The following is a 23,745-nucleotide window of genomic DNA, read 5'->3' as shown; positions in this document are numbered from 1 at the left end:
CAAGATTAATATAAACCATTTCTAGGTTTTACAGATTTTGTTTTTGGTTCATTATAGATAAGCTTTGTTTTTGTTCTAAAACAACCAAATAATGTGGTTTGTATTTTTGAACTGGTAAAGATCCTGTTCCTGATGTTTATGCCTGCTGCTACTATCCAGTCACTTGATTGTTTTCATTGTGTTTGTCTTTTGCTTAAACTGTGCAATACAGTAGACTGTTGGCTTCCCAGCCAGTAGTCCTGTGGTAGGTTGCGTTTCTTTCCCTCAAGGAATGTATAAAATACATTCGCATATTAATACAGAGGAGTTGGAGTCGGGGAGTCGGAGTCGGAAGTACATAAAACTGAGGAGTCGGAGTCGGAACATTTATCTACCGACTCCACAGCCCTGGATAGATGGCACTGTTATGCACTGGTGGGCATTGATTCATGGCACTGTGAGCACTAGCAGGTGGCACTGGTTGGCACAGATGAGGTGCCTGTGTTTGTTCCTCTTCGGGACCGATGTCCCTTGCACAGAAGCCGGTGATCGGCTTTTTTTTTCCAAATATGAATTTTATTAGATTTTCTTTTTCACAATGAAATACAGAAATGTACAGAACAACTGTGGCCTCACTCGACCATATCACAAACACGTAAACTTGCAGTGAGAGTCACATTCCGACTGTATAATCAAGCATCTTTACTGTCGCCCCAGACAGGTTCAGTACCAGGGCACTCCCATAGTTAAACCATAGACAGTTCCGCTCCAGCTAGCTAGCACCTGCAATATCAACCTGAGCAATCTATCTCGTGTTTTTAGTCAAGATTATGTTGTAGTCGGAATGGCTGCGTCTCTAACAAATACTCGGCCTCAGGAAACCTCAGATAGAAAGAGCGAGGGAGGCAAAAAGAAAGTGAAAAATTAGGAGTAGACAAAAGAAAAGAAAAAGAAAGGAGGGGGAAAATGAGTCCAGAGGGGAGAAGGAAAGAAGAGGGGGGAAGGGGAGGGGGTATGTTCGGCACGGGGGTGATGAATACATTGCCACCGTCGGCCCGTTTTGGGTGGACGTCGAGTGATCAGCTTTTTTTTCTCCTCACTCTATCAGCAACGATTACCGAGCTTCTGTTTACATCACGTGATCAGCTGTCATTGGCTGACAGCTGATCATGTGGTAAGGGGCCGGGATCGGCCCCTTACTCGGATCTGTGATCACCTGAGTCTCATTGACTGTGATCACAGCGTGCCGCCACACGCGCCCTTGCAGGGGGCACGCAGGTAGCGTGCAAAAGGTAGGACGTCTATTGACAGTCTCCCGGCAAAGTAGATCCGCGCTGTAGCCGTTATTCGGCTATAGCATGGAACTGAAGGAGTTAAGAAAAGCAATGGACCTTCCATAGGGTAGACAGCAATAATGGCGAGGTAATAAGATAGGGGGAGGACACATGTTATATTGAGGAATGGAGATGGACCTTCCATATGGTGTACAGTATCTCCTCCTCATTTGTGGGGAACATGACATTATATTGAGGAATGGAGATGGACCTTTCATATGGCCTTCTCCGTGTCTGTCTGTCCACCTGCAAGGTGATTAATGTGGCCAGTCTCTGGGTGGAGAGTGGAGACCAAACCCGATTTAAGCCAGAAAAGCCTGCAATCTCAGTATCTCCTCCTCATTTGTTGGGAAAATGACGTTATATTGAGGAATGGAGATGGACCTTTCATATGGTGTACAGTATCTCCTCCTCATTTGTTGGGAAAATTACGTTATATTGAGGAATGGAGATGGACCTTTCATATGGTGTACAGTATCTCCTCCTCATTTGTCGGGAACATGACGTTATATTGAGGAATGGAGATGGACCTTTCATATGGTGTACAGTATCTCCTCCTCATTTGTTGGGAACATGACATTATATTGAGGAATGGAGATGGACCTTTCATATGGCCTTCTCCATGTCTGTCTGTCCACCTGCAAGGTGATTAATGTGGCCAGTCTCTGGGTGGAGACCAAATCTGATTTAAGCCAGCCAAGCCTGAAATCTCAGTATCTCCTCCTCATTTGTTGGGAACATGACATTATATTGAGGAATGGAGATGGACTATTTAGATGTACAAGATCTCTACCCTATTTGGTTGGAAGACAATATAATTCAGAAAGTATTATTTTATGTAAAAGCAAAAAGTTCTAGCTGTCTTATGATATTACATAAAAAGCCTGGATATGTTTCTAAATATAGGATATACTGTATAAATAGAAAATATGACTTTTGTAGAAAGGATCATCGAAGAACTTTTGTTCTGGGATGATATCGGATTGTCTTTTAGAAGAATTTATGCCGTTCTTTGGATCAACCGCTTTTTATAAATTCGTATTTTTCAATCCATGGAACACTCTAAATATGTTATATTCATAAAAGTAAAATGGAAAATGTGAACTTTTTTTGCATTTAGTGTTTATGACTTACTTGTGTCTATATGTAGAGAAGATTCCTCCTGTTTACTTTTCATAATCATCTCCCCCTCCTCCATAGACTGCTGATCTCCTGATCTCCCATTCTCTATATATTGGAGATCTTCCTGTGTAGACTTCTGGGAATCCAGAGGACAACCCTCCTCCATAGACTGCTGATCTCCACTCACCAACATCTCTTCTTCTTCCTCTTTGACTTCAACTTTTATGTATTTCAGTTCTTCAGCCTAAACCCCCAAGACGAGAGAAAACATTTGTAGAAAGGAGCAAGAGATTACATATTGTGGAAGAATGTAATCTCAAAAAATAGAATTTTTTTGTGGCTTTTTTTGGCTTAGTCCCATCTACCTCATCATGGTGTAAACGATTGTCATCTTTCTTTATGGAATCCCGGAAACACAGATGGCCACCGTCCTCCACAGACGGCTGATCTTCCATGACCAACGTCTGTTCTTTTTCAACTTTTACCTCAACTTTGACATTGTTCGGTTCATCACCCTAAACGCCAAAAATGATCGATTGAGATAACAGAGGATTGTCATCTCATAGCTTATGATACATTTTAGGTCTACATGCTCAGTCCCACCTACCTGATCATGGTGAGGGATGGTGTAATTTTGTGATGTGAGGGGCGGCTGATTCTCCATCATGACGTCCTTGTAGAGATTCTTGTGTCCTTCTAAATACTCCCACTCCTGCATGGAGAAATAGACAGTGACATCCTGACACCTTATAGGAACCTGACACACACAATGATACAGTCACCATCCAGACACATCCCTTGTCTGTTACTGGATAATGTCCCAGAATTCCCGGCACCGCTCACCTCTCCTGTCAGCAGCTCATTGAGTCTTTCTTGATGACCTCTAGAAACTTGTTCTGTGAAGACAAGGTGGCAGCGCGGTGTGAGTTTATCCGCGTCCTTCACAGAGCCAGCGATCCTCCACTAACATAACGTGAGGTACAGAATCGCAGCATCACTTCCATCGAATCACAAAAATCAGGAGCTTTATCTTTTATTGTATTTACTGTAGAACCTGGTCTATAAACCAGAGGCTCTGGATGGACAGTTGGATAAATGGTTCTATATTTAGTATGTATCCGGTCTATAAACCAGAGGATCTGGATAGACAGTTGGATAAATAGTTCTATATTTAGGATATATCCGGTCTATAAACCAGAGGCTCTGGATGGACAGTTGGATACATGGTTCTATATGTAGGATGTATCCGGTCTATAAACCAGAGGCTCTGGTTGGACAGTTGGATAAATGGCTCTATATTTAGGATGTATCTGGTCTATAAACCAGAGGCTCTGGTTGGACAGTTGGGTAAATGGTTCTATATGTAGGATGTATCTGGTCTATAAACCAGAGGTTTTGGATGGACAGTTGGATAAATGGTTCTATATTTAGGATGTATCTGGTCTATAAACCAGAGGTTTTGGGTGGACAGTTGGATAAAAAGGTTCTATATTTAGGATGTATCCGGTCTATAAACCAGAGGCTCTGGTTGGACAGTTGGGTACATAGTTCTATATTTAGGATGTATCCGGTCTATGAACCAGAGGTTTTGGATGGACAGTTGGGTACATAGTTCTATATTTAGGATGTAGCTGGTCTATAAAATAAAAACAATATATAAACTTCAATGATATATATCTACATATGGGTAGCACTGAAGATATAGGAATATGGAAGAAGAGGACGGACATGACGGGGGGTTACTGGGTGTAAATATAAAATAATATCTTATTACCTCCTCTGCTGCCAGTTCTAGCAATGTCTCCTCTCTACTTCCTCTCGTCTCACCGGGAACTTCCTGTCTGTATCTTAGATCACTTCCTGTATATACTTGACATCACTTCCTGTTTGTTCGGTTCACTGAGAATAAGTGAGATCACCGCCTCATAGAGGATATAAAAAACGTCGGCCTTTGTTGCTTTTTAATACGGTAACAACTTCTTTTTAGAACAGTCTAAAAATTGTTTGCATATGTTATACCCGAGTTAAAATAAAAAACAACAAGGATATAGAATGAAAAATAACATATTATTTTATTAAAATAAAATATACATCAAATTATTATTATTATATGCAAGCACTTAAACACCCCCCCCAAAAAAAATGTAAAGCCCCCACCTTCACGTACATATAAACGTAAACATACATGTCAGTGGAACTCAACATCAACTGTACCCATACCTGTTAGGTATCACCTCACACACGGACGTTAAAACGGAAAATCTAAGGCCATTATTTATGGTTGAATCTAAATGGATGACCTGTAAAGGCTATTAAAGCATTGCCTATGAAAGACTTATTTCCGCGTACACATGATCAGAATTTCCGACAACAAATGTTCGATGCGAGCTTTTGGTCGTATATTCCGACCGCGTGTAGGCTCCATCGGACATTTGCTGTCGGAATTTCCGACAACGAATGTTTGAGCGCTGGTTCTCAATTTTTCCGACAAGAAAAGTCCTGTCGGAAATTCCGATCGTGTGTAGCCATTTCCGATGCACAAAAGTGCTGCGCTTGCTAGGAACCAATTTGACGCATGCTCGGAATCATTGTACTTCCTTTTTCCTCGGCTCATCGTACTGTTGTACCTCTCGGCGTTCTTGATCATCGGAATTTCCAAGCAACTTTTGTGCGACCATGTGTAGGCAAGACAAGTTTGAGCCAACATCCGTTGGGGAAAAAAAAGCATGGTTTTGTTGTCGGAAATTCGGATCTTGTGTACGCGGCATTAGTGTACCAAATTTTGGGGCCATCTCACCAGGGTGGAATTTTAAGGCTTGACATGTTTGGTATCTAGTATCTTGGTGCAACCTCATAGTTTATGTGTTCACTCAAAATTCCTTCAGTGCATTTTTTACTGAAAATATGGGTTTGATAAACCACTGCACTTATATCATGTGACATCCAATTATAGAACTACCACCGTTTTATTCTCCATAGTCCATGCTTTCAGAAACGATGTACAGTATAATGTTTGGGGGGGTTTTACTTTACTGATGATGGCCAAGAAGCCTGAGACAGCTGTATGTGATTTGGAATAAATGGTTCTGTAACATTAGGTTACAGTTGTACCATTCAACAACGGTTCTGGAGGCGCAGTTGGCCATCGGGGTGTAAAGGTTTGATTTACATGACTCCGCCCACTTCCCCAAAAAAAGGAATAACTTTGCTCTTCTTTTTCAGGAATCAGAATGGAACAGGGGTGGACTGACCATTGGGACTCTTGGGCACTGCCCGAGGGCCCCAGGGGCGTGCGACGGCTGTTATCCTGCTGAACGTCAATAGACGTCCAGTCAAGATAACTGAACCACTTCCCGGACGTCAATATGCTATTGACCGGGTGGGAAGTGGTTAAAGAAGCACCGACACATACAGCTGAGCCAAGATGGTGATCATCTAATTGGGAAAACCAAGATGGTCAAACTATGAAAGTATCAGCAGACCCGATCGGACGATCCATTGCCCTCTGTGGATTGGAAGGTGTCAAAGGCCATCCGTTAATACCCTCCAGTCTACAGAGAGCAATAGATGGTCCGATTGGTTCCACCTAAAAAATTGAATCGGTCCTCCCCGTGAAAGGGGCATTAGATACTGTATGTTCTCCACACCGAGACCCAGTTTGTCGACCTCTCGGGTACAAAACGACACACACGTGGAACTGGATTTTCTCTACTATTAGAACATGAATGGACGACTCTCTACGAAAGGAGCACTTTCCAATCATATCAGACATGGGTCTTCAAACTACGACCCTCCAGTTGTTCAGGAACTACAATTCCCACCATGCCTAGTCATGTCTGTGAATGTCAGAGTATTACAATGCCTCATGGGATGTGTAGTTTCGCAACAGCTGAAGGGCCGTAGTTTGAGGATCCCTGATCTAAGAATTACGGTCGTAGGTGGAAAAAAAACTAAGTAAAAAAAAATACTCAAGAGAATAAAATGTAGAGCTTTCTTTTTTATTTTGGAGAACTGGAATAACTAATAAACAATAAAGTCTTGCAAAAATATACATGTGGTTTTCTAATTAATAATACATTATCTGGACCAATGAAAACTCAGCTTTTCCAGCTTCCTCGGTGAAAGACAAATCCTCATTGGATTGGATGTTCTGCCATTTCATTGCCTGTATTTTGTTGCCGTGTATTGGTACGGTTGTCCATGGATTGTCATGATAGCCGGGGAGGAAGTCCTCTTTATTGCTCACCTCCTTCTCACAGTTGCCAAAGTGTTTTCGTATTTGTCAATTAATAACCAAAGCTTAGTGTTGTTGTTTTATTATAACTTAATCCTAAACAAGTCTACAACTATCAAACCACACCCTGAAAAAAAGTTCTGTAGAACCTTAGGGATGGACCTTCTTCCACCTCATTTCTTGGAAACAGAACATTAGAGATGGACCTTCTTCCACCTCATTTCTTGGAAACAGAACATTAGAGATGGACCTTCCTCCACCTCATTTCTTGGAAACAGAACATTAGAGATGGACCTTCCTCCACCTCATTTCTTGGAAGCAGAACATTAGAGATGGACCTTCCTCCACCTCATTTCTTGGAAACAGAACATTAGAGATGGACCTTCCTCCACCTCATTTCTTGGAAACAGAACATTAGAGATGGACCTTCCTCCACCTCATTTCTTGGAAACAGAACATTAGAGATGGACCTTCTTTCACATCATTTCTTGGAAACGGGACATTAGAGATGGACCTTCTTTCACATCATTTCTTGGAAACGGGACATTAGAGATGGACCTTCTACCTCATTTCTTGGAAACAGAACCTTAGAGATGGACCTTCCTCCACCTCATTTCTTGGAAACAGAACATTAGAGATGGACCTTCTTCCACCTCATTTCTTGGAAACAGAACATTAGAGATGAACCTTCTTCCACCTAATTTCTTTCAAAGTGAATTGCTTCCCAACGTCTGAAGCATAGAAAAGGACATGGGTCTTAGTGAGCCCTCTGGTGGTCCCCTTGCTGAATGAAACATTTTCCACACTCTGAGAAAGAATGCTCATCCCCGTGACGTCTCTGGTGTCTAAGTCTTATTTCAAAAATAAACATTTCCCACACTTAAACGTAGAAATGGAAGCTTATTTGTGTTAATGCCCCAGTTATATCAGTTTTGTTTCTGAATTAAACAGTTTCCCGCACTATGGACATAACTAAGGTCTGTTTTTTGTGTGAATTTTCTGGTGTCGAATAAGTTTTTCATCCTCGGTGAAGGATTTCCCACACTCTGAACATGAATAAGGACGTTCACCCGTGTGAGTTTTCTGGTGTACATCTAGACTATCTTTACGAGTGAAAGATTTCCCGCACTCTAAACATGAATAAGGACGCTCACCCGTGTGAGTTTTCTGGTGTACATCTAGACGTTCTTTACGAGTGAAAGATTTCCCGCACTCTGAACATGAATAAGGACGCTCACCCGTGTGTGTTTTCTGGTGTACATCTAGGCTTTCTTTACGAGTGAAAGATTTCCCGCACTCTGAACATAAATAAGGACGCTCACCTGTGTGAACTCTCTGATGTTCAGCAAGGACATTTTTACGAATGAAAGATTTCCCGCAATCTGAACATGAATAGGGACGCTCGCCCATGTGAGTTTTCTGGTGTCCATTTAGGCTATCTTTACGACTGAAAGATTTCCCGCACTCTGAACATGAATAAGGACGCTCCCCCGTGTGAATTCTCTGATGTTTGGCAAAGTCTCCTTTATGAGTGAAAGATTTCCCGCACTCTGAACATGAATAAGGACGCTCGCCCATGTGAGTTTTCTGGTGCACATCTAGACGTTCTTTACAAGTGAAAGATTTTACGCACTCTGAACATGAATAGGGACTCTCACCTGTGTGAATACTCTGATGTTTATGAAGCAGTTCTATCCGAACAAAACATTCTCCGCACTCTAAACATGAATAAGGCTTTTCTCCTGTGTGAATTCTTTGGTGTCTACGAAGCTTTCCTTTGACACTGAAACGTTTCCCGCACTCTGGGCATGAATAGGGGCGCTCACCTGTGTGAATTTTCAAATGTTGATAAAATCCTGCTCTCCAAATGAAACGTTTCCCACACTCTGAACATGAATAAGGGTGCACCCCTGTGTGAATTCTCTGGTGAATAAGAAGAACTTTTTTCTCTGTGAAACATTTCCCGCACTCTGAACATAAATAGGGACGCTCCCCTGTGTGATATCTCTGGTGTATAAGGAGGTCAGCTTTCCGAAGAAAACCTTTCCCACATTCTGGACATGAAAAAGGTTTCTCATCAGTGTGAGTTTTCTGGTGTCTTTCAAGTTTTGCTTTCTCGCTGAAACTTTTCCCGCACTCTGAACATGAATAGGGGCGCTCACCTGTGTGGCTTTTCTGATGTATAAGAAGTTCTCCTTTGTGAATGAAACGTTTCTCACATTCTAAACATGAATAAGGATGCACATCCGTGTGAATTTTTTTCTGGTGTGTAACAAGGCTTCCTTTCTGAGTGAAAGTTTTCCCGCACTCTGAACACGAGTAAGAACGCTCACCTGTGTGAGTTTTCTGATGTTTAGCAAGGCCTCCTTTATGACTGAAAGATTTCCCGCACTGTGAACATAAATAAGGACGCTCGCCAGTGTGAGTTTTTTGGTGTACATTTAGGCTTTCTTTATGACTGAAAGATTTCCCGCACACTGAACATAAATAAGGACGCTCACCTGTGTGAACTCTCTGATGTTTAGCAAAGTCTCCTTTATGAGTGAAAGATTTCCCGCACTCTGAACATAAATAAAGACGCTTAGCCATGTGAGTTTTCTGGTGTACATCTAGACTTTCTTTACGAGTGAAAGATTTCCCGCACTCTGAACACGAATAAAGGCCCCCACCCGTGTGAGTTTTCTGGTGTACATCAAGACTTTTTTTACGAGCGAACGATTTCCCGCACTCTGAGCATGAATAAGGACGCTCACCCGTGTGAACTCTCTGATGTTTAGCAAAGTCTCCTTTATGAGTGAAAGATTTCCCGCACTCTGAACATGAAAAAGGACACTGACCTGTGTGAACTCTCTGATGTTTAGAAAGGTCTACTTTATGAATGAAAGATTTCCCGCACTCTGAACATAAATAAGGACGCTCACCCGTGTGACTTCTCTGGTGTACATCTAGGCTTTCTTCACGAGTGAAAGATTTCCCGCACTCTGAACATAAATAAGGACGCTTATCTGTGTGAGTTCTCTGATGTTTAGCAAGGGCTCCTTTATGAATGAAAGATTTCCCGCACTCTGTACATAAATAGGGACGCTCACCTGTGTGAGTTTTCTGGTGTCCATTTAGGCTATCTTTACGACTGAAAAATTTCCCGCACTCTGAACATGAATAAGGACGCTCACCCGTGTGAACTCTCTGATGTTTAGCAAGGTCTCCTTTATGAGTGAAAGATTTCCCGCACTCTGAACATGAAAAAGCATACTCCCCCCTGTGAACTTTCTGATGTTTAACAAATTTTCCCTTATGAGTGAAGGATTTCCCGCACTCTGAACATGACATTGGACTCTCTCCGGTGGTAAGGCCTTGATGGCTGTATGAAGATTCCCTGGGATTAGAAGGATCGGGTGACCTTCCCAAACTTGAATTCATAGTTGAGGTTACAATATGTGACCTATCAGAGGACTCCATTGATGTCTGTATAGTCTGAGGAAGGACATTATCTCCGGGAAGGTTCGGGTCAATGTCGTAATCTGAAGATAAAATAAGACGTCCCTCGGAGATATTCCAGGCTCCGCCCCCATCTGTTGGGAAAAATAGAATTTTATAAGTAGATTTGTATGGCTTACCTTCTGAAGTAAAAATTTGCAATACTATACACTCTATTGTAACCTATATAGCTACAGTGTTTCCCCGAAAATAAGACATATCCATAAAATAAGCCGTAGCGGATTTCTAAGCATTTGCGTAATATAAGCCATACCCCAAAAATAAGACATAGTGATTTCTGTGCTGCAAGCTGAGGCATAGAGGGAGAAATAGAAAGTGAAAGTAAAAGTCTCCTCAGTGAAGTGAGGAGCAGGACGCTCTGCTTTAGGTATTGTGTATCCTCAGGGGAAGAAGAAAAGCTGTGGCTCCCGTTTTACTCAGCAGTGTGGGTTTCTCTCCCCCAACAACAACCAGCTACAGTGTGGGTCTCGCTCACCCCCCACGACCACCAGTAAAGCTGCTGCTTAATAAAAATAAGACATCCCCTGAAAATAAGACAGTGATTTCTGTGCTGCAAGCTGAGGCATAGAGGGAGAAATAGAAAGTGAAAGTAAAAGTCTCCTCAGTGAAGTGAGGAGCAGGACGCTCTGTTTTAGGTATTGTGTATCCTCAGGGGAAGAAGAAAAGCTGTGGCTCCCGTTTTACTCAGCAGTGTGGGTTTCTCTCCCCCAGCAACAACCACGACCACCAGTAAGGCCCCTTTCACACTGGGGTGTTTTTCAAGCGTTATTCGAGCGTTTTTCGAGCGAAGCCTCATCTGCAATCCCAATGTGCTGATAAAGCACCACTAAGACCCTAACGTTTTAGGGCGTTTTTGAGGTGCCTCAGTGTGAAAGGGTAAAGCGTTTTTACATCGCTTTCAATTAATTTCAATGGAGAGGGGCGCTTTTGGAGCGTTTTTTTCAGCGCCAGAAAGCTACTCCAAAGATGCTGCTTGCAGGACTGAAAGGGTGAAAGAATCCATTGAGATGCATTGAGAGCTTTTTTTGAGTGTTTTAATAGCGCTATGTTTAACCCTAAAATGCTGTTAAAACGCTTCAGTGTGAAAGGGGTCCAAAGCTGCTGCTTAAGAAAAATAAGACATCCCCTGAAAATAAGACATAGTGTGTCTTCTTGAGGAAAAATAAATATAAGACTGTCTTTTTTTCGGGGAAACACGGTATTGCATATATATATATATATGCAATACCGTGTTTCCCCGAAAAAAAGACAATTGTATATCTCTATAATTGCTAGACTACCAAGAGCATGCTAGGCCTAGTGATATTAAGTTAGCTATGAAGACAGACACCTTTGGTTAGTAAACAATGTTACATTTATTTCCCAATAAAATAGGAATATCACAAAACTAAACAGCAGATATCTACAACAAAAAAGACCAATATCATGAACTAGGAAAATGCCTCACTCTGATCGATAATTGGATGACAGAAAGCTCCCTCAAACTCAATGGATCCAAAACAGAACTTCTTATCCTTCACGCAAATCGGAAATCTAACTCTAGGACCACATGGACACCACCCACCATCCTTGGACAAACCATCACCCCAAGCAGCAAAGTCAAAAGCCTCGGAGTCATCTTTGACTCAGACATGACGATGGACGCACAAATAGGATCAGTAGTCAGCGGTTCTCACCATCTTCTCCGCCTGCTGCGTAGACTGCTCCCCTTCATCCCGGAAGAGGATACAGCAGCAGTGGTTGGAACAATCATCAATTCCCGACTCGACAACGCAAACTCCCTTTATTTAGGACTACCAAAATACCAGATTTCGCGTCTACAAGTCGTCCAGAACACGGCAGCCAGACTGGTAACAGGTAAAAAACCGTGGGAACCAATCTCCCCAGTCTTGAGGTCCCTCCACTGGCTACACATTCACATTCAAGACCCTCTGCCTCACTCACAAATGCACACAAGGGAACGCTCCTCAAAACTTAAGCGAGAAAATAAAACCCCTTGTCACCAATCGCGTGCTCCACTCAACCAACCAAAACCTCCTCCAAATCCCCAAATCCCGCTACAAATCTCGCTAAAAATCTAAGGGAGAACGAAGATTTACAGTCCAAGTACCGCGGCTCTGGAACGCTCTACCCACGACCATCCGCATGGAAGAAAACAATTTGGGCTTTTAGGAAAAAACTAAAGACCCACCTCTTCTGAAGGATCAGGACAACACTGAATGCAAAGCGCCTTGAGACGATTTAGTTCGCACTTGCAGCGCTATACAAGTTACTCACTCACTCATATACCAACAATCATCAAAAATACTTATCATCGCCTCCTCTAGGTAAACTCATCGTTGGCTGAACTCAGATGTTAAAAGAGACACAGCTCTGGGTCACATGGTTTAGGCCCTGTGCCCACATCCAGAGCAAGGCCTCAAGATGATAGAAAGAGAGAGGCATCAGGCTCAGGCACAGGCCTTGCAGTGAAAGAGAAAGGGCCTTCTGTTGAAAACCCTTTTTGCAAAACTCAGTCACACATTCCTCCAAAACCCCCCCATTGCCAGCCCCATTTGCTTTTTGACCAATCATAGTGCTCACAGGGCAATCCTCCTCAATAGATTATATTACTGACTGTCGTGCCGTACTTGGCCTCTGGGGGCAGTATTGCCCATATTATCTCCATGCGCCCTGCGCCTTCTTTGTCATCGATCATTGTTCTCTTTGAAGCTTGAATCACACCAGGTGGGCTAGAGCCAAGCCCTCTTACTATGCAGTTTCTGCTTGGGGCCACATTCATCTGTACCTTTTTAAAACCATGGAACTGCACGTATCAGCCTGAAGGATCTCGGGAATAGGAAACAGATATGTAGAACATCCAGAAATATTATATTAACTCATGTTGCATTCCAACACTTTTAGAAGTCATGTGTTGATCTAGCATCAAACAGTTTACAGATCTATCATGGAACTGGGTGCAATGATGACATAAAAAATAAATATAATCTGGATTAAAGGATAAAATACCACTAAAGCCCTGTACACACGATCGGTTTGTCTGATAAAAACTGACTCAGCCATAGAGACCGGTCATATGTGTGCCCTGGAGCGTATAGCTCACCGGCCACCCCTGGAGCAACGGGGCATGTCATGGATGGCCCAGCGCGTAGCTAAAGGCCGGCACACGCTCGATGGCTGAACATGGGGGGACTACAAGGATCGAGGATCCAGCCTGTCACCCAGTTGGCAGTTGATTGTAGATCCCAGGATCCAAAAATGCAGAAAAAAAATTAAGAAAAGCAAGAAAATTGCAAAAAAACAAATCTCCAGAGCACGTGGGCCCAGAGGAGCCATGTCATCTCCTTGGTAGGCAGAAAAAAAAAACTGAGGCTGCGGAACAGAGAATGGGGGATGTACCCGGGGGAACCGCCCCTGGGAGGTACTGTACTGTGTGTAGTGTTTAACACTTAACATGCTGTTTTTCTGCCTAGTCAATCTCCTAAATGGGAGGATAATACCCTAAGGTCAATTGCTGCTGTGTCCGTCCATGAACGGAAGAGAAAAATAGAACATGTTTTAAATTTTTCCCATGAATAAAAAAACGATAGAAATCCAATCGTCTATGTGAAACTCCATCAGACAAAAATCCACGCATGCTCAAAATCAAGTCGACACATGTTCGGAATCATTGATCTTAATTTTTTCGGCTCGTCGTGGTGTTGTACGTCACCGCGTTTGGACCCGCGTCGGAATCTTGACTGACGGTGTGTAGGCAAGACTGATGAAAGTCAGCTTCATCGGATATCCGGTGAAAAAATCCATCGGATTAGATTCCATCAGATATCCGATCGTGTGTACGAGGCTTTAATCATAGAGGATGACATTGTTTTGGTGAAGAAAAAAGATGGACCTTCCTCCCCTCATTTCTTGGAAACAAAACATTAGAAATTGACCTTCTTCCACCTCATTTCTTGGAAACAGAACATTAGAGATGGACCTTCTTCCACCTCATTTCTTGGAAACAAAACATTAGAAATTGACCTTCTTCCACCTCATTTCTTGGAAACAGAACATTAGAGATGGACCTTCTTCCACCTCATTTCTTGGAAACAAAACATTAGAAATTGACCTTCTTCCACCTCATTTCTTGGAAACAGAACATTAGAGATGGACCTTCCTCCACCTCATTTCTTAGAAACAGAACATTAGAGATGGACCTTCTTCCACCTCATTTCTTGGAAACAGAACATTAGAGATGGACCTTCTTCTACCTCATTTCTTGGAAACAAAACATTAGAAATTGACCTTCTTCCACCTCATTTCTTTGAAATGGGACAACATTGATGGACCATTCTGATGGTATACAGTAATAAATGGTCAACTTACTAGGTATTTTTTTTTACCTGTTTTTAGGTGAACTGGATCTACAAATTTTATATTTAACCGGTTGCCGACCGCCGCATGTAGATATACATCCACAGAATGGCACGTACAGGCACATGGGCGTACATGTACGTCCCCGCCTTTCCGCGGGTCGGTACATGCGGCGGTCGGAAACCCGCGGGGAGCGATCTGGGACGAGGACGCGGCTATTAGTTTCTAGCTGCCCCCTCGCGATCGCTCCCCGGAGCTGAAGAACGGGGAGAGCCGTATGTAAACACGGCTTCCCCGTGCTTCACTGTGGCGGCTGCATCGATCGAGCGATCCCTTTTATAGGGAGACTTGATCGATGATGTCAGACCTACAGCCACACCCCCTACAGTTGTAAACACACACTAGGTGAAGCCTAACTCCTTCAGCACCCCCTGTGGTTAACTCCCAAACTGCAACTGTCATTTTCACAATAAAGAATGCAATTTAAATGCATTTTTTGCTGTGAAAATGACAATGGTCCCAAAAATGTGTCAAAATTGTCCGCCATAATGTCGCAGTGACGAAAAAAATCGCTGATCACCGCCATTAGTAGTAAAAAAAAAAAAAATGATAAAAATGCAATAAAAATATCCCCTATTTTGTAAACGCTATAAATTTTGCGCAAACCAACCGATAAACGCTTATTGCAATTTTTTTTAACAAAAATATGTAGAAGAATACGTATCGGCCTAAACTGAGGAATTTTTTTTTATATATGTTTTTGGGGGATATTTATTATAGCAAAAAGTAAAAAATATTGAATTTTTTTCAAAATTGTCGCTCTATTTTTGTTTATAGCGCAAAAAATTAAAACCGCAGAGGTGATCAAATACCACCAAAAGGAAAAAAGGACGCCAATTTTGTTTGGGAGCCACGTCGCACGACCGCGCAATTGTCTGTTAAAGCGACGCAGTGCCGAATCGCAAAACCTGGCTTGGGCATTTAGCTGCCTAAAGGTTCCGGGGCGTAAGTGGTTAAATAACACTTCATACTTAGAGAAGTAAAATAAAAATGTGAACTGTTTCTGCTTTTGGAGTTTATGACTTACTTGTGTCCGTATGTAGAGAAGATTCCTCCTGTTTACTTTCCATAATCATCTCCCCCTCCTCCATAGACTGCTGATCTCCACTCACCAACCTCTCTTCTTCTTCCTCTTCAACTTTGATGTCTTTAAGTTCTTCACCCTAAACCCCATAGATGACAGAATATTTAGTAAAAAAGAACTTACGAAGAATAATGTTGTCTCATAATTTAGAAGACATTTTAGGTCTTCATGCTCAGTCTGATGTCTTTCAGTTCTTCACCTTAAACCCCAAAGATGATCTAGAATCGGTATTGCCAATAAGAGATTACATGAGAATTATTTCTTATAGAATTATTTTGAAGCCTTTTTTTATCAAGTCCCATCTACCTGATCATTCTTTGTATAGGTGTGATCTTCCTGGGTGGAATCCGGGAAATACAGAGGACCTCTCTCCTCCATAGACTGCTGATCTCCACTCACCAACGTCTCTTCTTCTTCCTCTTTTACCTCAACTTTGATGTCTTCCAGTTGTTCACTCTGAAGCCCAAAGATGACAGAATACATTTTAAAAACTAAACAAGAGATTACATAGAAGAATGTACGCTGTAGAACAGGGATCTTCAATCTACGGCCCCCCAGCTGTTGTGGAACTACACATCCCATGAGGCATTGCAAATCTCTGACATTCACAGACATGACTAGGCCTGATGGCAATGGTAGTTCCTGAACAACTGGAGGGCCGTAGTTTGGAGACCCCTTCAGTGTAGAACAAATCATATTTTTCCTCCAATCCGATCTGGATAACCATTTGGCTTTGTGTAACACTAAGGGTCTACTCTTGGCCCTGGCCATTCTTTTCTAAAGTTGGCTGGTCTCTCACTCCTTAGTAAAAAGCCTTTGTCCAGGGTGTTGTACACATTGCTCCCCTTTGTAAACGGCCCCATGACATTGTGGAATCTCAGCATGGGTTTGCACGTCCTTCAGAACCTGCCATTTGGACCTATCAGGCACGCTCCCCTGTCTTCTCTCTCTTACAAGGATGCCTTCTCATTTCTTTTACCTCTGCGGGGTGGGTCTGAGCTCCTGTAAAAAGCCCATCCTAGTGTTACACAGGGATAAGGTTGCTTGAGATCTAGGACCTCCTTTCTTCCCAAGTGTCAGGAATCAGCAGCAAGGATGGCCAGACCTCATTTCATTTACATTTTTGGCATTAGGTGATTTAATCTGCTCTCTGACTTTTATCAAGCCCTCTTTTAAACCCATTATTACATGGGCCTGTCAATCATGTTGCCCACCCTTGCTTATGAAAATCTATGTTCTGTGTTATGTATAAAAGTTATGCGACTTACCTGTAATATCCTTTTCTTGGAGTACATTACAGCTTTTTTACGAAACTGAGGCTTGCTAAGAGTGGCAGAGGTTATGCTAGGGATGTCCTTACGTCAGGGCTCGACAAATCCCGGGCGCCAGGTCGCCATGGCGACTAGAAATGGTGTCCTGGCGACTTGGCTTGGAAGGTGGGCAAAACATTTTTATTTATTTTTTTGTGAGCTGGCGCCATCTGGTGGTGGCCGTTGGTATTACAAGTTACGCATTACAAGTTAAACAGCAATTCTAATGTAATTTTTCACTATTTTTCACTGCCATCGTCTTCCCTCTAATTAGAACCCCCAAACATTATATATATGTTTTATTCTAACACCCTAGACAATAAAATGGCAATTGTTGCAATACTTTCTGTCACGCCGTATTTGCGCAGCGGTCTTACAAGCGCACTTATTTGGGAAAAAAAATCACTTTTTTTAATTAAAAAATAAGACAACAGTAAAGTTAACCCCATTTTTTTTTTATATTATGAAAGATAATGTTACGCCAAGTAAATTCATACCCAACATGTCACGCTTCAAAATTGCGTCCGCTCGTGGAATGCCGACAAACTTTTACCCTTTAAAATCTTCATAGGCGACGTTTAAAAAGATCTACAGGTTGCATGTTTTGAGTTACAGAGGAGGTCTAGGGCTAGAATTATTGCTCTCGCTCTACCAATCGCGGCGATACCTCACATGTGTGGTTTGAACACCGTTTACATATGCGGGCGCTACTCACGTATGTGTTCGCTTCTGCGCGCAAGCTCGTCTGGACGGGGTGCGTTTTCTGGCTCCTAACTTAGCTTACGGTGAGAGGTGTGGGATCTTCCTGTGTGAAATCCCGGGAATATAGAAGACCACCCTCCTCCATAGACTGCTGATCTCCACTCACCGTTTCTTCTTCTTCCTCTTTAACCTCAACTTTGATGTATTTCAGTTCTTCACCCTAAACTCCAAAGGTGACAGAATACATTTGTAATACTATATGAAAGAATGTTATCTCATAGCTTAAAATATATGTTAAGGTCTACATTCTCAGTCCCACCTACCTGATGATGGTGAGGGATGGTGTGATCTTCCTGTGTGGAATCCCGGGAATACAGAGGACGGGGACATCTCTCTGGTGGGTTCCCATTACTGGATCTATCTGTAGGAAACACACACACACTGACTGAATACATTGTTTCTATGTGTTTATCAGATGATGGGGGATCTAGGTGGAGCCTCCGTACTGCTCTCTCCTTTACAATAAAGTCTCCTCTTACCCGGTGATGTGAGGGGCGGCTGATTCTCCATCATGACGTCCTTGTAGAGATCCTTGTGTCCTTCTAAATACTCCCACTCCTCCATGGAGAAATAGACAGCGACAACCCTTCCAGTTTAAATCTAAAAGTAAAGTATGGACGTGTAGTGTGTATTTTCGTAATGGTCATTTATGGACAGATGCAAAAATTACGGATTTTACAAACTATTTGTAAATTTACTGGTTAGTATCACTGGACACGGCATGTACTGTGCACAGTGATGTCACCCTGACAGCCAACTCCACCAAAATAGGTCTGGGGACATCTGTGCTGATTGGTGTTCAGGATCACATGATAGAGACAGGGCAGCCAGTCAGGGTATGTATGAGGGAACAAAGGGAGCCTAAAAATCCTCCACTAACATACTGTGAGGTGCAGAATTGCATCATCACTTCCATCAAATCACAAAAATCAGGAGTTTTATCCCTTATTCTATGTACTGTAGGAATTTTCATTCCTTCTGCTGCCTTCATTAGAACTTGTAGATCAGTCTTCTTCCTCCCCATATCCTGATCCAGAGAAGACACGGTGTCCATTATCTCACAGTGATGAGAGCCAACAACCCCTGAGACAGCTCTATGGAGGATGGATAGATGGCTCTATATTTAGGATGTATCTGGTCTATAAACCAGAGGCTCTGGATGGACAGTTGGATAAATGGCTCTATATTTAGGATGTATCCTGTCTATAAACCAGAGGCTCTGGATGGACAGTTGGATAAATGGCTCTATATTTAGGATGTATCTGGTCTATAAACCAGAGGCTCTGGATGGACAGTTGGATAAATGGCTCTATATTTAGGATGTATCTGGTCTATAAACCAGAGGCTCTGGATGGACAGTTGGATAAATGGTTCTATATTTAGGATGTATCTGATCTATAAACCAGAGGCTCTGGATGGACAGTTGGATAAATGGCTCTATATTTAAGATGTATCTGGTCTATAAATCAGAGGCTCTGGGTGGACAGTTGTATAAATGTCTCTATGTTCTATATATAAACTTCAATGATATATATCCATATGTGTAGCACAGAGGATATAGGAATATGGAGGAAGAGGACGGACATGACGGGGGGGGGGTTACTGGGTGTAAATATAAAATAATATCTTATTACCTCCTCTGCTGCCAGTTCCAGCAATGTCTTCTCTCTACTTCCTCCCGACTCACCTCTCACCCGGAACTTCTGGTTTGTATTTTACATCACTTCCTGTCTGCATCTTAGATCACTTCCTGTTTGTCCGGTTTGCTCACAATAAATGAGATCACCGCCTCGTAACAACTGCCTTTTAGAACATTCTTAAAATTGTTTGCATATATTATACCCAAGTTAAAATAAAAAACAACAAGGATATAGAATGAAAATAACATTATTATATTTGAATAAAACATACATTAAACTATTATTATAATTATTATAATATGCAAGCACTTAAAACCCCCCCCCCCCCCCCAAAAAAAATGTAAAACCCCCACCTTCACGTACATAAAAACATAAACATACACGTCAGGGGAACTCAACATCAACTGTACCCATATCTGTTCTAAAGCATTCTAAAGCATCTAAGCATCTAAAGCATTGCCTATGAAAGATTTAGTGTACCAAAGTTTGTGGCTATTTCACCAGGGTGCAATGTTAAGGCTTGACATGTTTGGTATCCAGTATCTTGGTGCAACCTCATAGTTTATGCATACCTCCCAACTTTTCAACTTCAGAATGAGGGACAAATGAGCATACCCCCCAAACGAAGTTCTTGAGCGGGGGGGGTCCGCGGATTAAAGTTGTTGAGCGCGGGGGGGGTCCGCGGATCAAAGTTGTTGAGCGGGGGGGGTTCCGAGGATCAAAGTAGTTAAGTTCTTGAGCGGGGCGGGACGCGGATCAAAGTTGTTGCGCATGGGGGGGTGGAACAAAGTTGTTGAGCGGGAGGGGGGGAATGCAGTGGATCAAAGAAGTTGTTGAGAGCGCATGGGGGGGGTGGGGGGAGCAAAGTTGTTGAGCGGGGGGGGGGAATTACGTGGATCAGAGTTGTTGAGCGGGGGGGGTTCGTCGGAAATCACGGGGGGGGGGGGGTTCGTGGGACAATAGGACTGCTCGCGGGGCCGCAGGATCTACCGCGCGGGACAATCCAGCAAAATTCGGGAAGGTTGGGAGGTATGGTTTATGTGTTCACTCAAATTTCCTTTCGTTGCGTTTTTTACTGAAAACCACGGCACTAATATAATGTGATATCCAATTATAGAACTACCACCATTATTATTCTCCAGGGTCACTGCTTTCAGAAACTATGTATATCGTGTAGCGCCCTGCTCCTGACGACCAGGCGCCATGTTAAATTTAGTGGGTGTTTGAGCTGATAACTAGCTCAGACTTCGTTAATTAGAGCTATATCAGCCTCTGTTCTGGCTCTGGCTGTGTTTGGAGGGATTTCCCTTTGTTTGTCTATAGGTGGCGTTACCACCATAGGCCAATGTTGGAACTCAAGCAGGTCAGGGTGTATTGGGCGTCTTTCTCCGTTGCCAGGAATGCAGCTACCACCGTTGCCAGGAATGTAGCACCCACCATTGCCATCAGTGCAGCCTTGGAGGGGACACCACGAGCGCTAAAGATTACCTACAGGAGAATCTCCTGTTTACACAGCGGCCTCTTTAATAGAAAGTCCCGCCTCCTTTGATGGACAGAACAGTCGTCCAATGGCAGCGCCGGAGACCGGACTTCCTATTACAGAGGCTGCCGTGTAAACAGGAAATTGTCCTCCTGTATGCATGGCACTTGTCCCACCTCCTCCCTGTCCCCTCCGAGGCAGCCAGCCTATATATCTTTTGTGGCCCCTGCGCTGGGAGATCATCAGGGGCCACACAAAAAAAAAAGAAAAAAAAATATATATATATATATATTTATTTATTTAGATAACCAGGCAGGCCCATTCAAAACCAGACCGCGACTTTGGACATGCCTGTCCGTGGAAACCCTATGGCCATCTGATCCAATACGCTAGATCAGGGGTCTCCAAACTACGGCCCGAGGGCCAGATGTGGCCCTTTGCTAGCCTTTATTTTGCCCTTGGGACACAATTCCTCCCACTGACACCAACAATAGGGCACTATTTCTTCCACCGCTACCAATCATGGGATACTATTCCTCCTACTTATAGGGGCATAACTTGCCCTCCTCTATTGACCACCAACCCTGGGGCCATATTTATTGTTACTAATGCCAGAATCTGGGACATTTTCTGCCCACAATCCGGCCCTCCTAAAGTCTGAAGGACAATAAACTGGCCCTTTGTTTTAAAAGTTTGGAGACCCCCTGCGCTAGATGGATGGGGAATGGATCTCCATCCATCTGTTTTTAGCGGATAGGATAGGATCGAATGTCGGCAGCCCTTTCATTATTTTTTTTTAAGGCAGACTCGATCAGACCACCCATTGCCCGTTGTGGAGTGGACATGCTTTAATACCCTCTGCTCCACAGAGGGCAAGGGATGGTTCAATCGGGTCCACCTAAAAAATTGAAAGCCCGATTGGTCCGCCCCGTGAAAAGGGGCCCAAGATACTGTATATTCCCCACACTGGGACCCAATTTGTCTACCTCTCGGGGGTACAAAACGACACACGTGTGGGACTGGATCTCCTCTACTATTAGAACAGGAATGGATGACTCTACGAACTGAGCACATACCAATCATTTAAGAATTATGGTCATTGGTAAGAAAAAAAAATACTCAAGAGAAAACTGTAAAATGTAGAGCTTTCTTTTTTATTCTAGGAACTGGAATACCTAATAAAACATACAAATCTTGTATAACTGATGCAAAAAGATACATCTAATTTTTATATTCATTAATACATTATGTGGACCAATAAAAACACAGCTTTTCCAGTAAGACAAAAAAAAAATGTAAAAAAAACAACAACATTCATGTTCAACAGCTAATAACAATTTATAAAAAAGTTCCTCAGTGAAAGACAAATCCTCATTGGATTGGATGTTCCGGCATTTCATTGCCTATATTTTGCCGTGTATTGGTACGGTTGTCCAGGTGTTGTCATGATAGCCAATGAAGAAGTCCTCTCTATCACTCACCTCCTTCTCACAGTTGCCATGAATTACCAAAGCTTAGTGTTGTTGTGTTATTATAACTTAATCCAAACAGGTCTACAACTATCAAACCACACCCTAAAAAAAAGTTGTACATTTTGGCCACCTCCCCCTCCCGCCCCCCAATGCTCTGTGGTGTGTAGAGCACATCAATTCAGTCATCCTTCTCTTAAGTTCTCTGGTAGAAGGCCTTTTTTTTCCCAACATGAACCTCCAGCCCTAAATGTAATGTATGTAAAGGCAACAGGTGCTGGGGGATCTGGGGGATCTAATGTTGTTGGTGGGGGATCTTTTGTTTCTGGTTGGGTATTGTTGCTAGAAGGGGGTCAGTTGTTGCTGGGAGGGATCTACTTTTGAGGGAGGGGTAGCTGCCATGGGCACTGTGGTATTATGTGAGGTGGGGGGCACCAAAAGGAGCCTGCGGGGGGGATTTGTGTTTAGAAGGGAAATTCAGGAGGTGGCAGAGGGTAATGTCGCCTACACACGATCGCAAATTCCGACAAGAAAAATTTGATGTGAGCTTTTGGTCGGAAATTCCGACTGCGTGTAGGCTCCATCAGACTTTTTCTGTCGGAATTTCCGACAGTAAAAAGTTCTCAAATTTTCAGACGGGAAAATTCCGATGCACAAAAAAACATGCATGCTCTGAATCAATTCGACACATGCTCCGACTCATTGAACTTAATTTTTCCCGGCTCGTCGTAGTGTTGTACGTCACCGCGTTCTTGACGGTCGGAATTTTGTGTGACCGTGTGTATGCAAGACAAGTTTGAGCCCAAATTCCGTCGAAAAAAAATAAATCCACGGTTCTCTTGTCGGAATTTCCGATCGTGTGTACGCAGCATAAGAGTTGTTCTAGGAGGGCAAGTTTACGGAGGTGTGGCGATTTGGGGGAGATTTTTTTGGGGAGAGGGGATGGAAGGGAAAGACGATTTATGGTAGGAGGAAATCGGGGGGGAGGTGTTGTGCTATAAGTAGAAAAACGGTAGAGGGTAAATATTATTTTTTTTGGGGTGGGGGAATTTGTGCTAGTTGGGAGGATTGTGGGTTGTTGTGCTAGGAGGAGAAATTTGAGGTGTAGAGGATTTGTGCCAGGAGGGGAAATTTTTGGGACATATTTGGGCAAGGATGGGGATTTGGAGAGGGGGGGAGGATTTGTGCCAGGAGGGCAAAAAAATTTGGGGGAGAGAGAAACGATTTGAGCCGGGGGAGGGATTTCTGCAGGGGGCAGATTTGTCCTGGGATGAAGGGAAATTTATGGTAAGGGGGATTTTCGCCGACACATAATGATTATATATCATGGGGAGGGCAACTTTGCATGTTCACCCTGGGCTCTAGATCACCTTATCCCAACACTGGATCTACTAATGGGAGATTTATCATTGTCGTG

General features: G+C 43.0%; 2 protein-coding genes across 2 annotated transcripts in view; both read right to left on the bottom strand.

The window, feature by feature from the left end:
• LOC120910546 (zinc finger protein 850-like) overlaps positions 1-23,745 on the bottom strand; it is a 1,103,195-nt gene that overhangs the window by 335,353 nt on the left and 744,097 nt on the right.
• Positions 1-23,745, bottom strand: part of LOC120909801 (zinc finger protein 721-like) — a 53,114-nt gene that overhangs the window by 5,035 nt on the left and 24,334 nt on the right. Inside the window, exons 2-7 of the mRNA XM_040321531.1 lie at positions 17,861-17,899; positions 15,611-15,713; positions 7,643-10,241; positions 7,357-7,453; positions 2,801-2,950; positions 2,448-2,571 (exon numbers count right to left, since the gene is read on the bottom strand). Of these exons, the coding sequence (XP_040177465.1) occupies positions 2,448-2,571; positions 2,801-2,950; positions 7,357-7,453; positions 7,643-10,241; positions 15,611-15,713; positions 17,861-17,899 (3,112 nt within the window). The remainder of the gene's footprint in view (positions 1-2,447; positions 2,572-2,800; positions 2,951-7,356; positions 7,454-7,642; positions 10,242-15,610; positions 15,714-17,860; positions 17,900-23,745) is intronic.

This window comes from Rana temporaria, chromosome 8 (assembly GCF_905171775.1).
Source record: "Rana temporaria chromosome 8, aRanTem1.1, whole genome shotgun sequence".
Classification (NCBI taxonomy): Eukaryota; Metazoa; Chordata; class Amphibia; order Anura; family Ranidae; genus Rana; species Rana temporaria.
The sequence above is the reverse complement of the archived record's forward strand: the minus strand, read 5'-3'. Positions and strand labels throughout refer to the sequence as shown.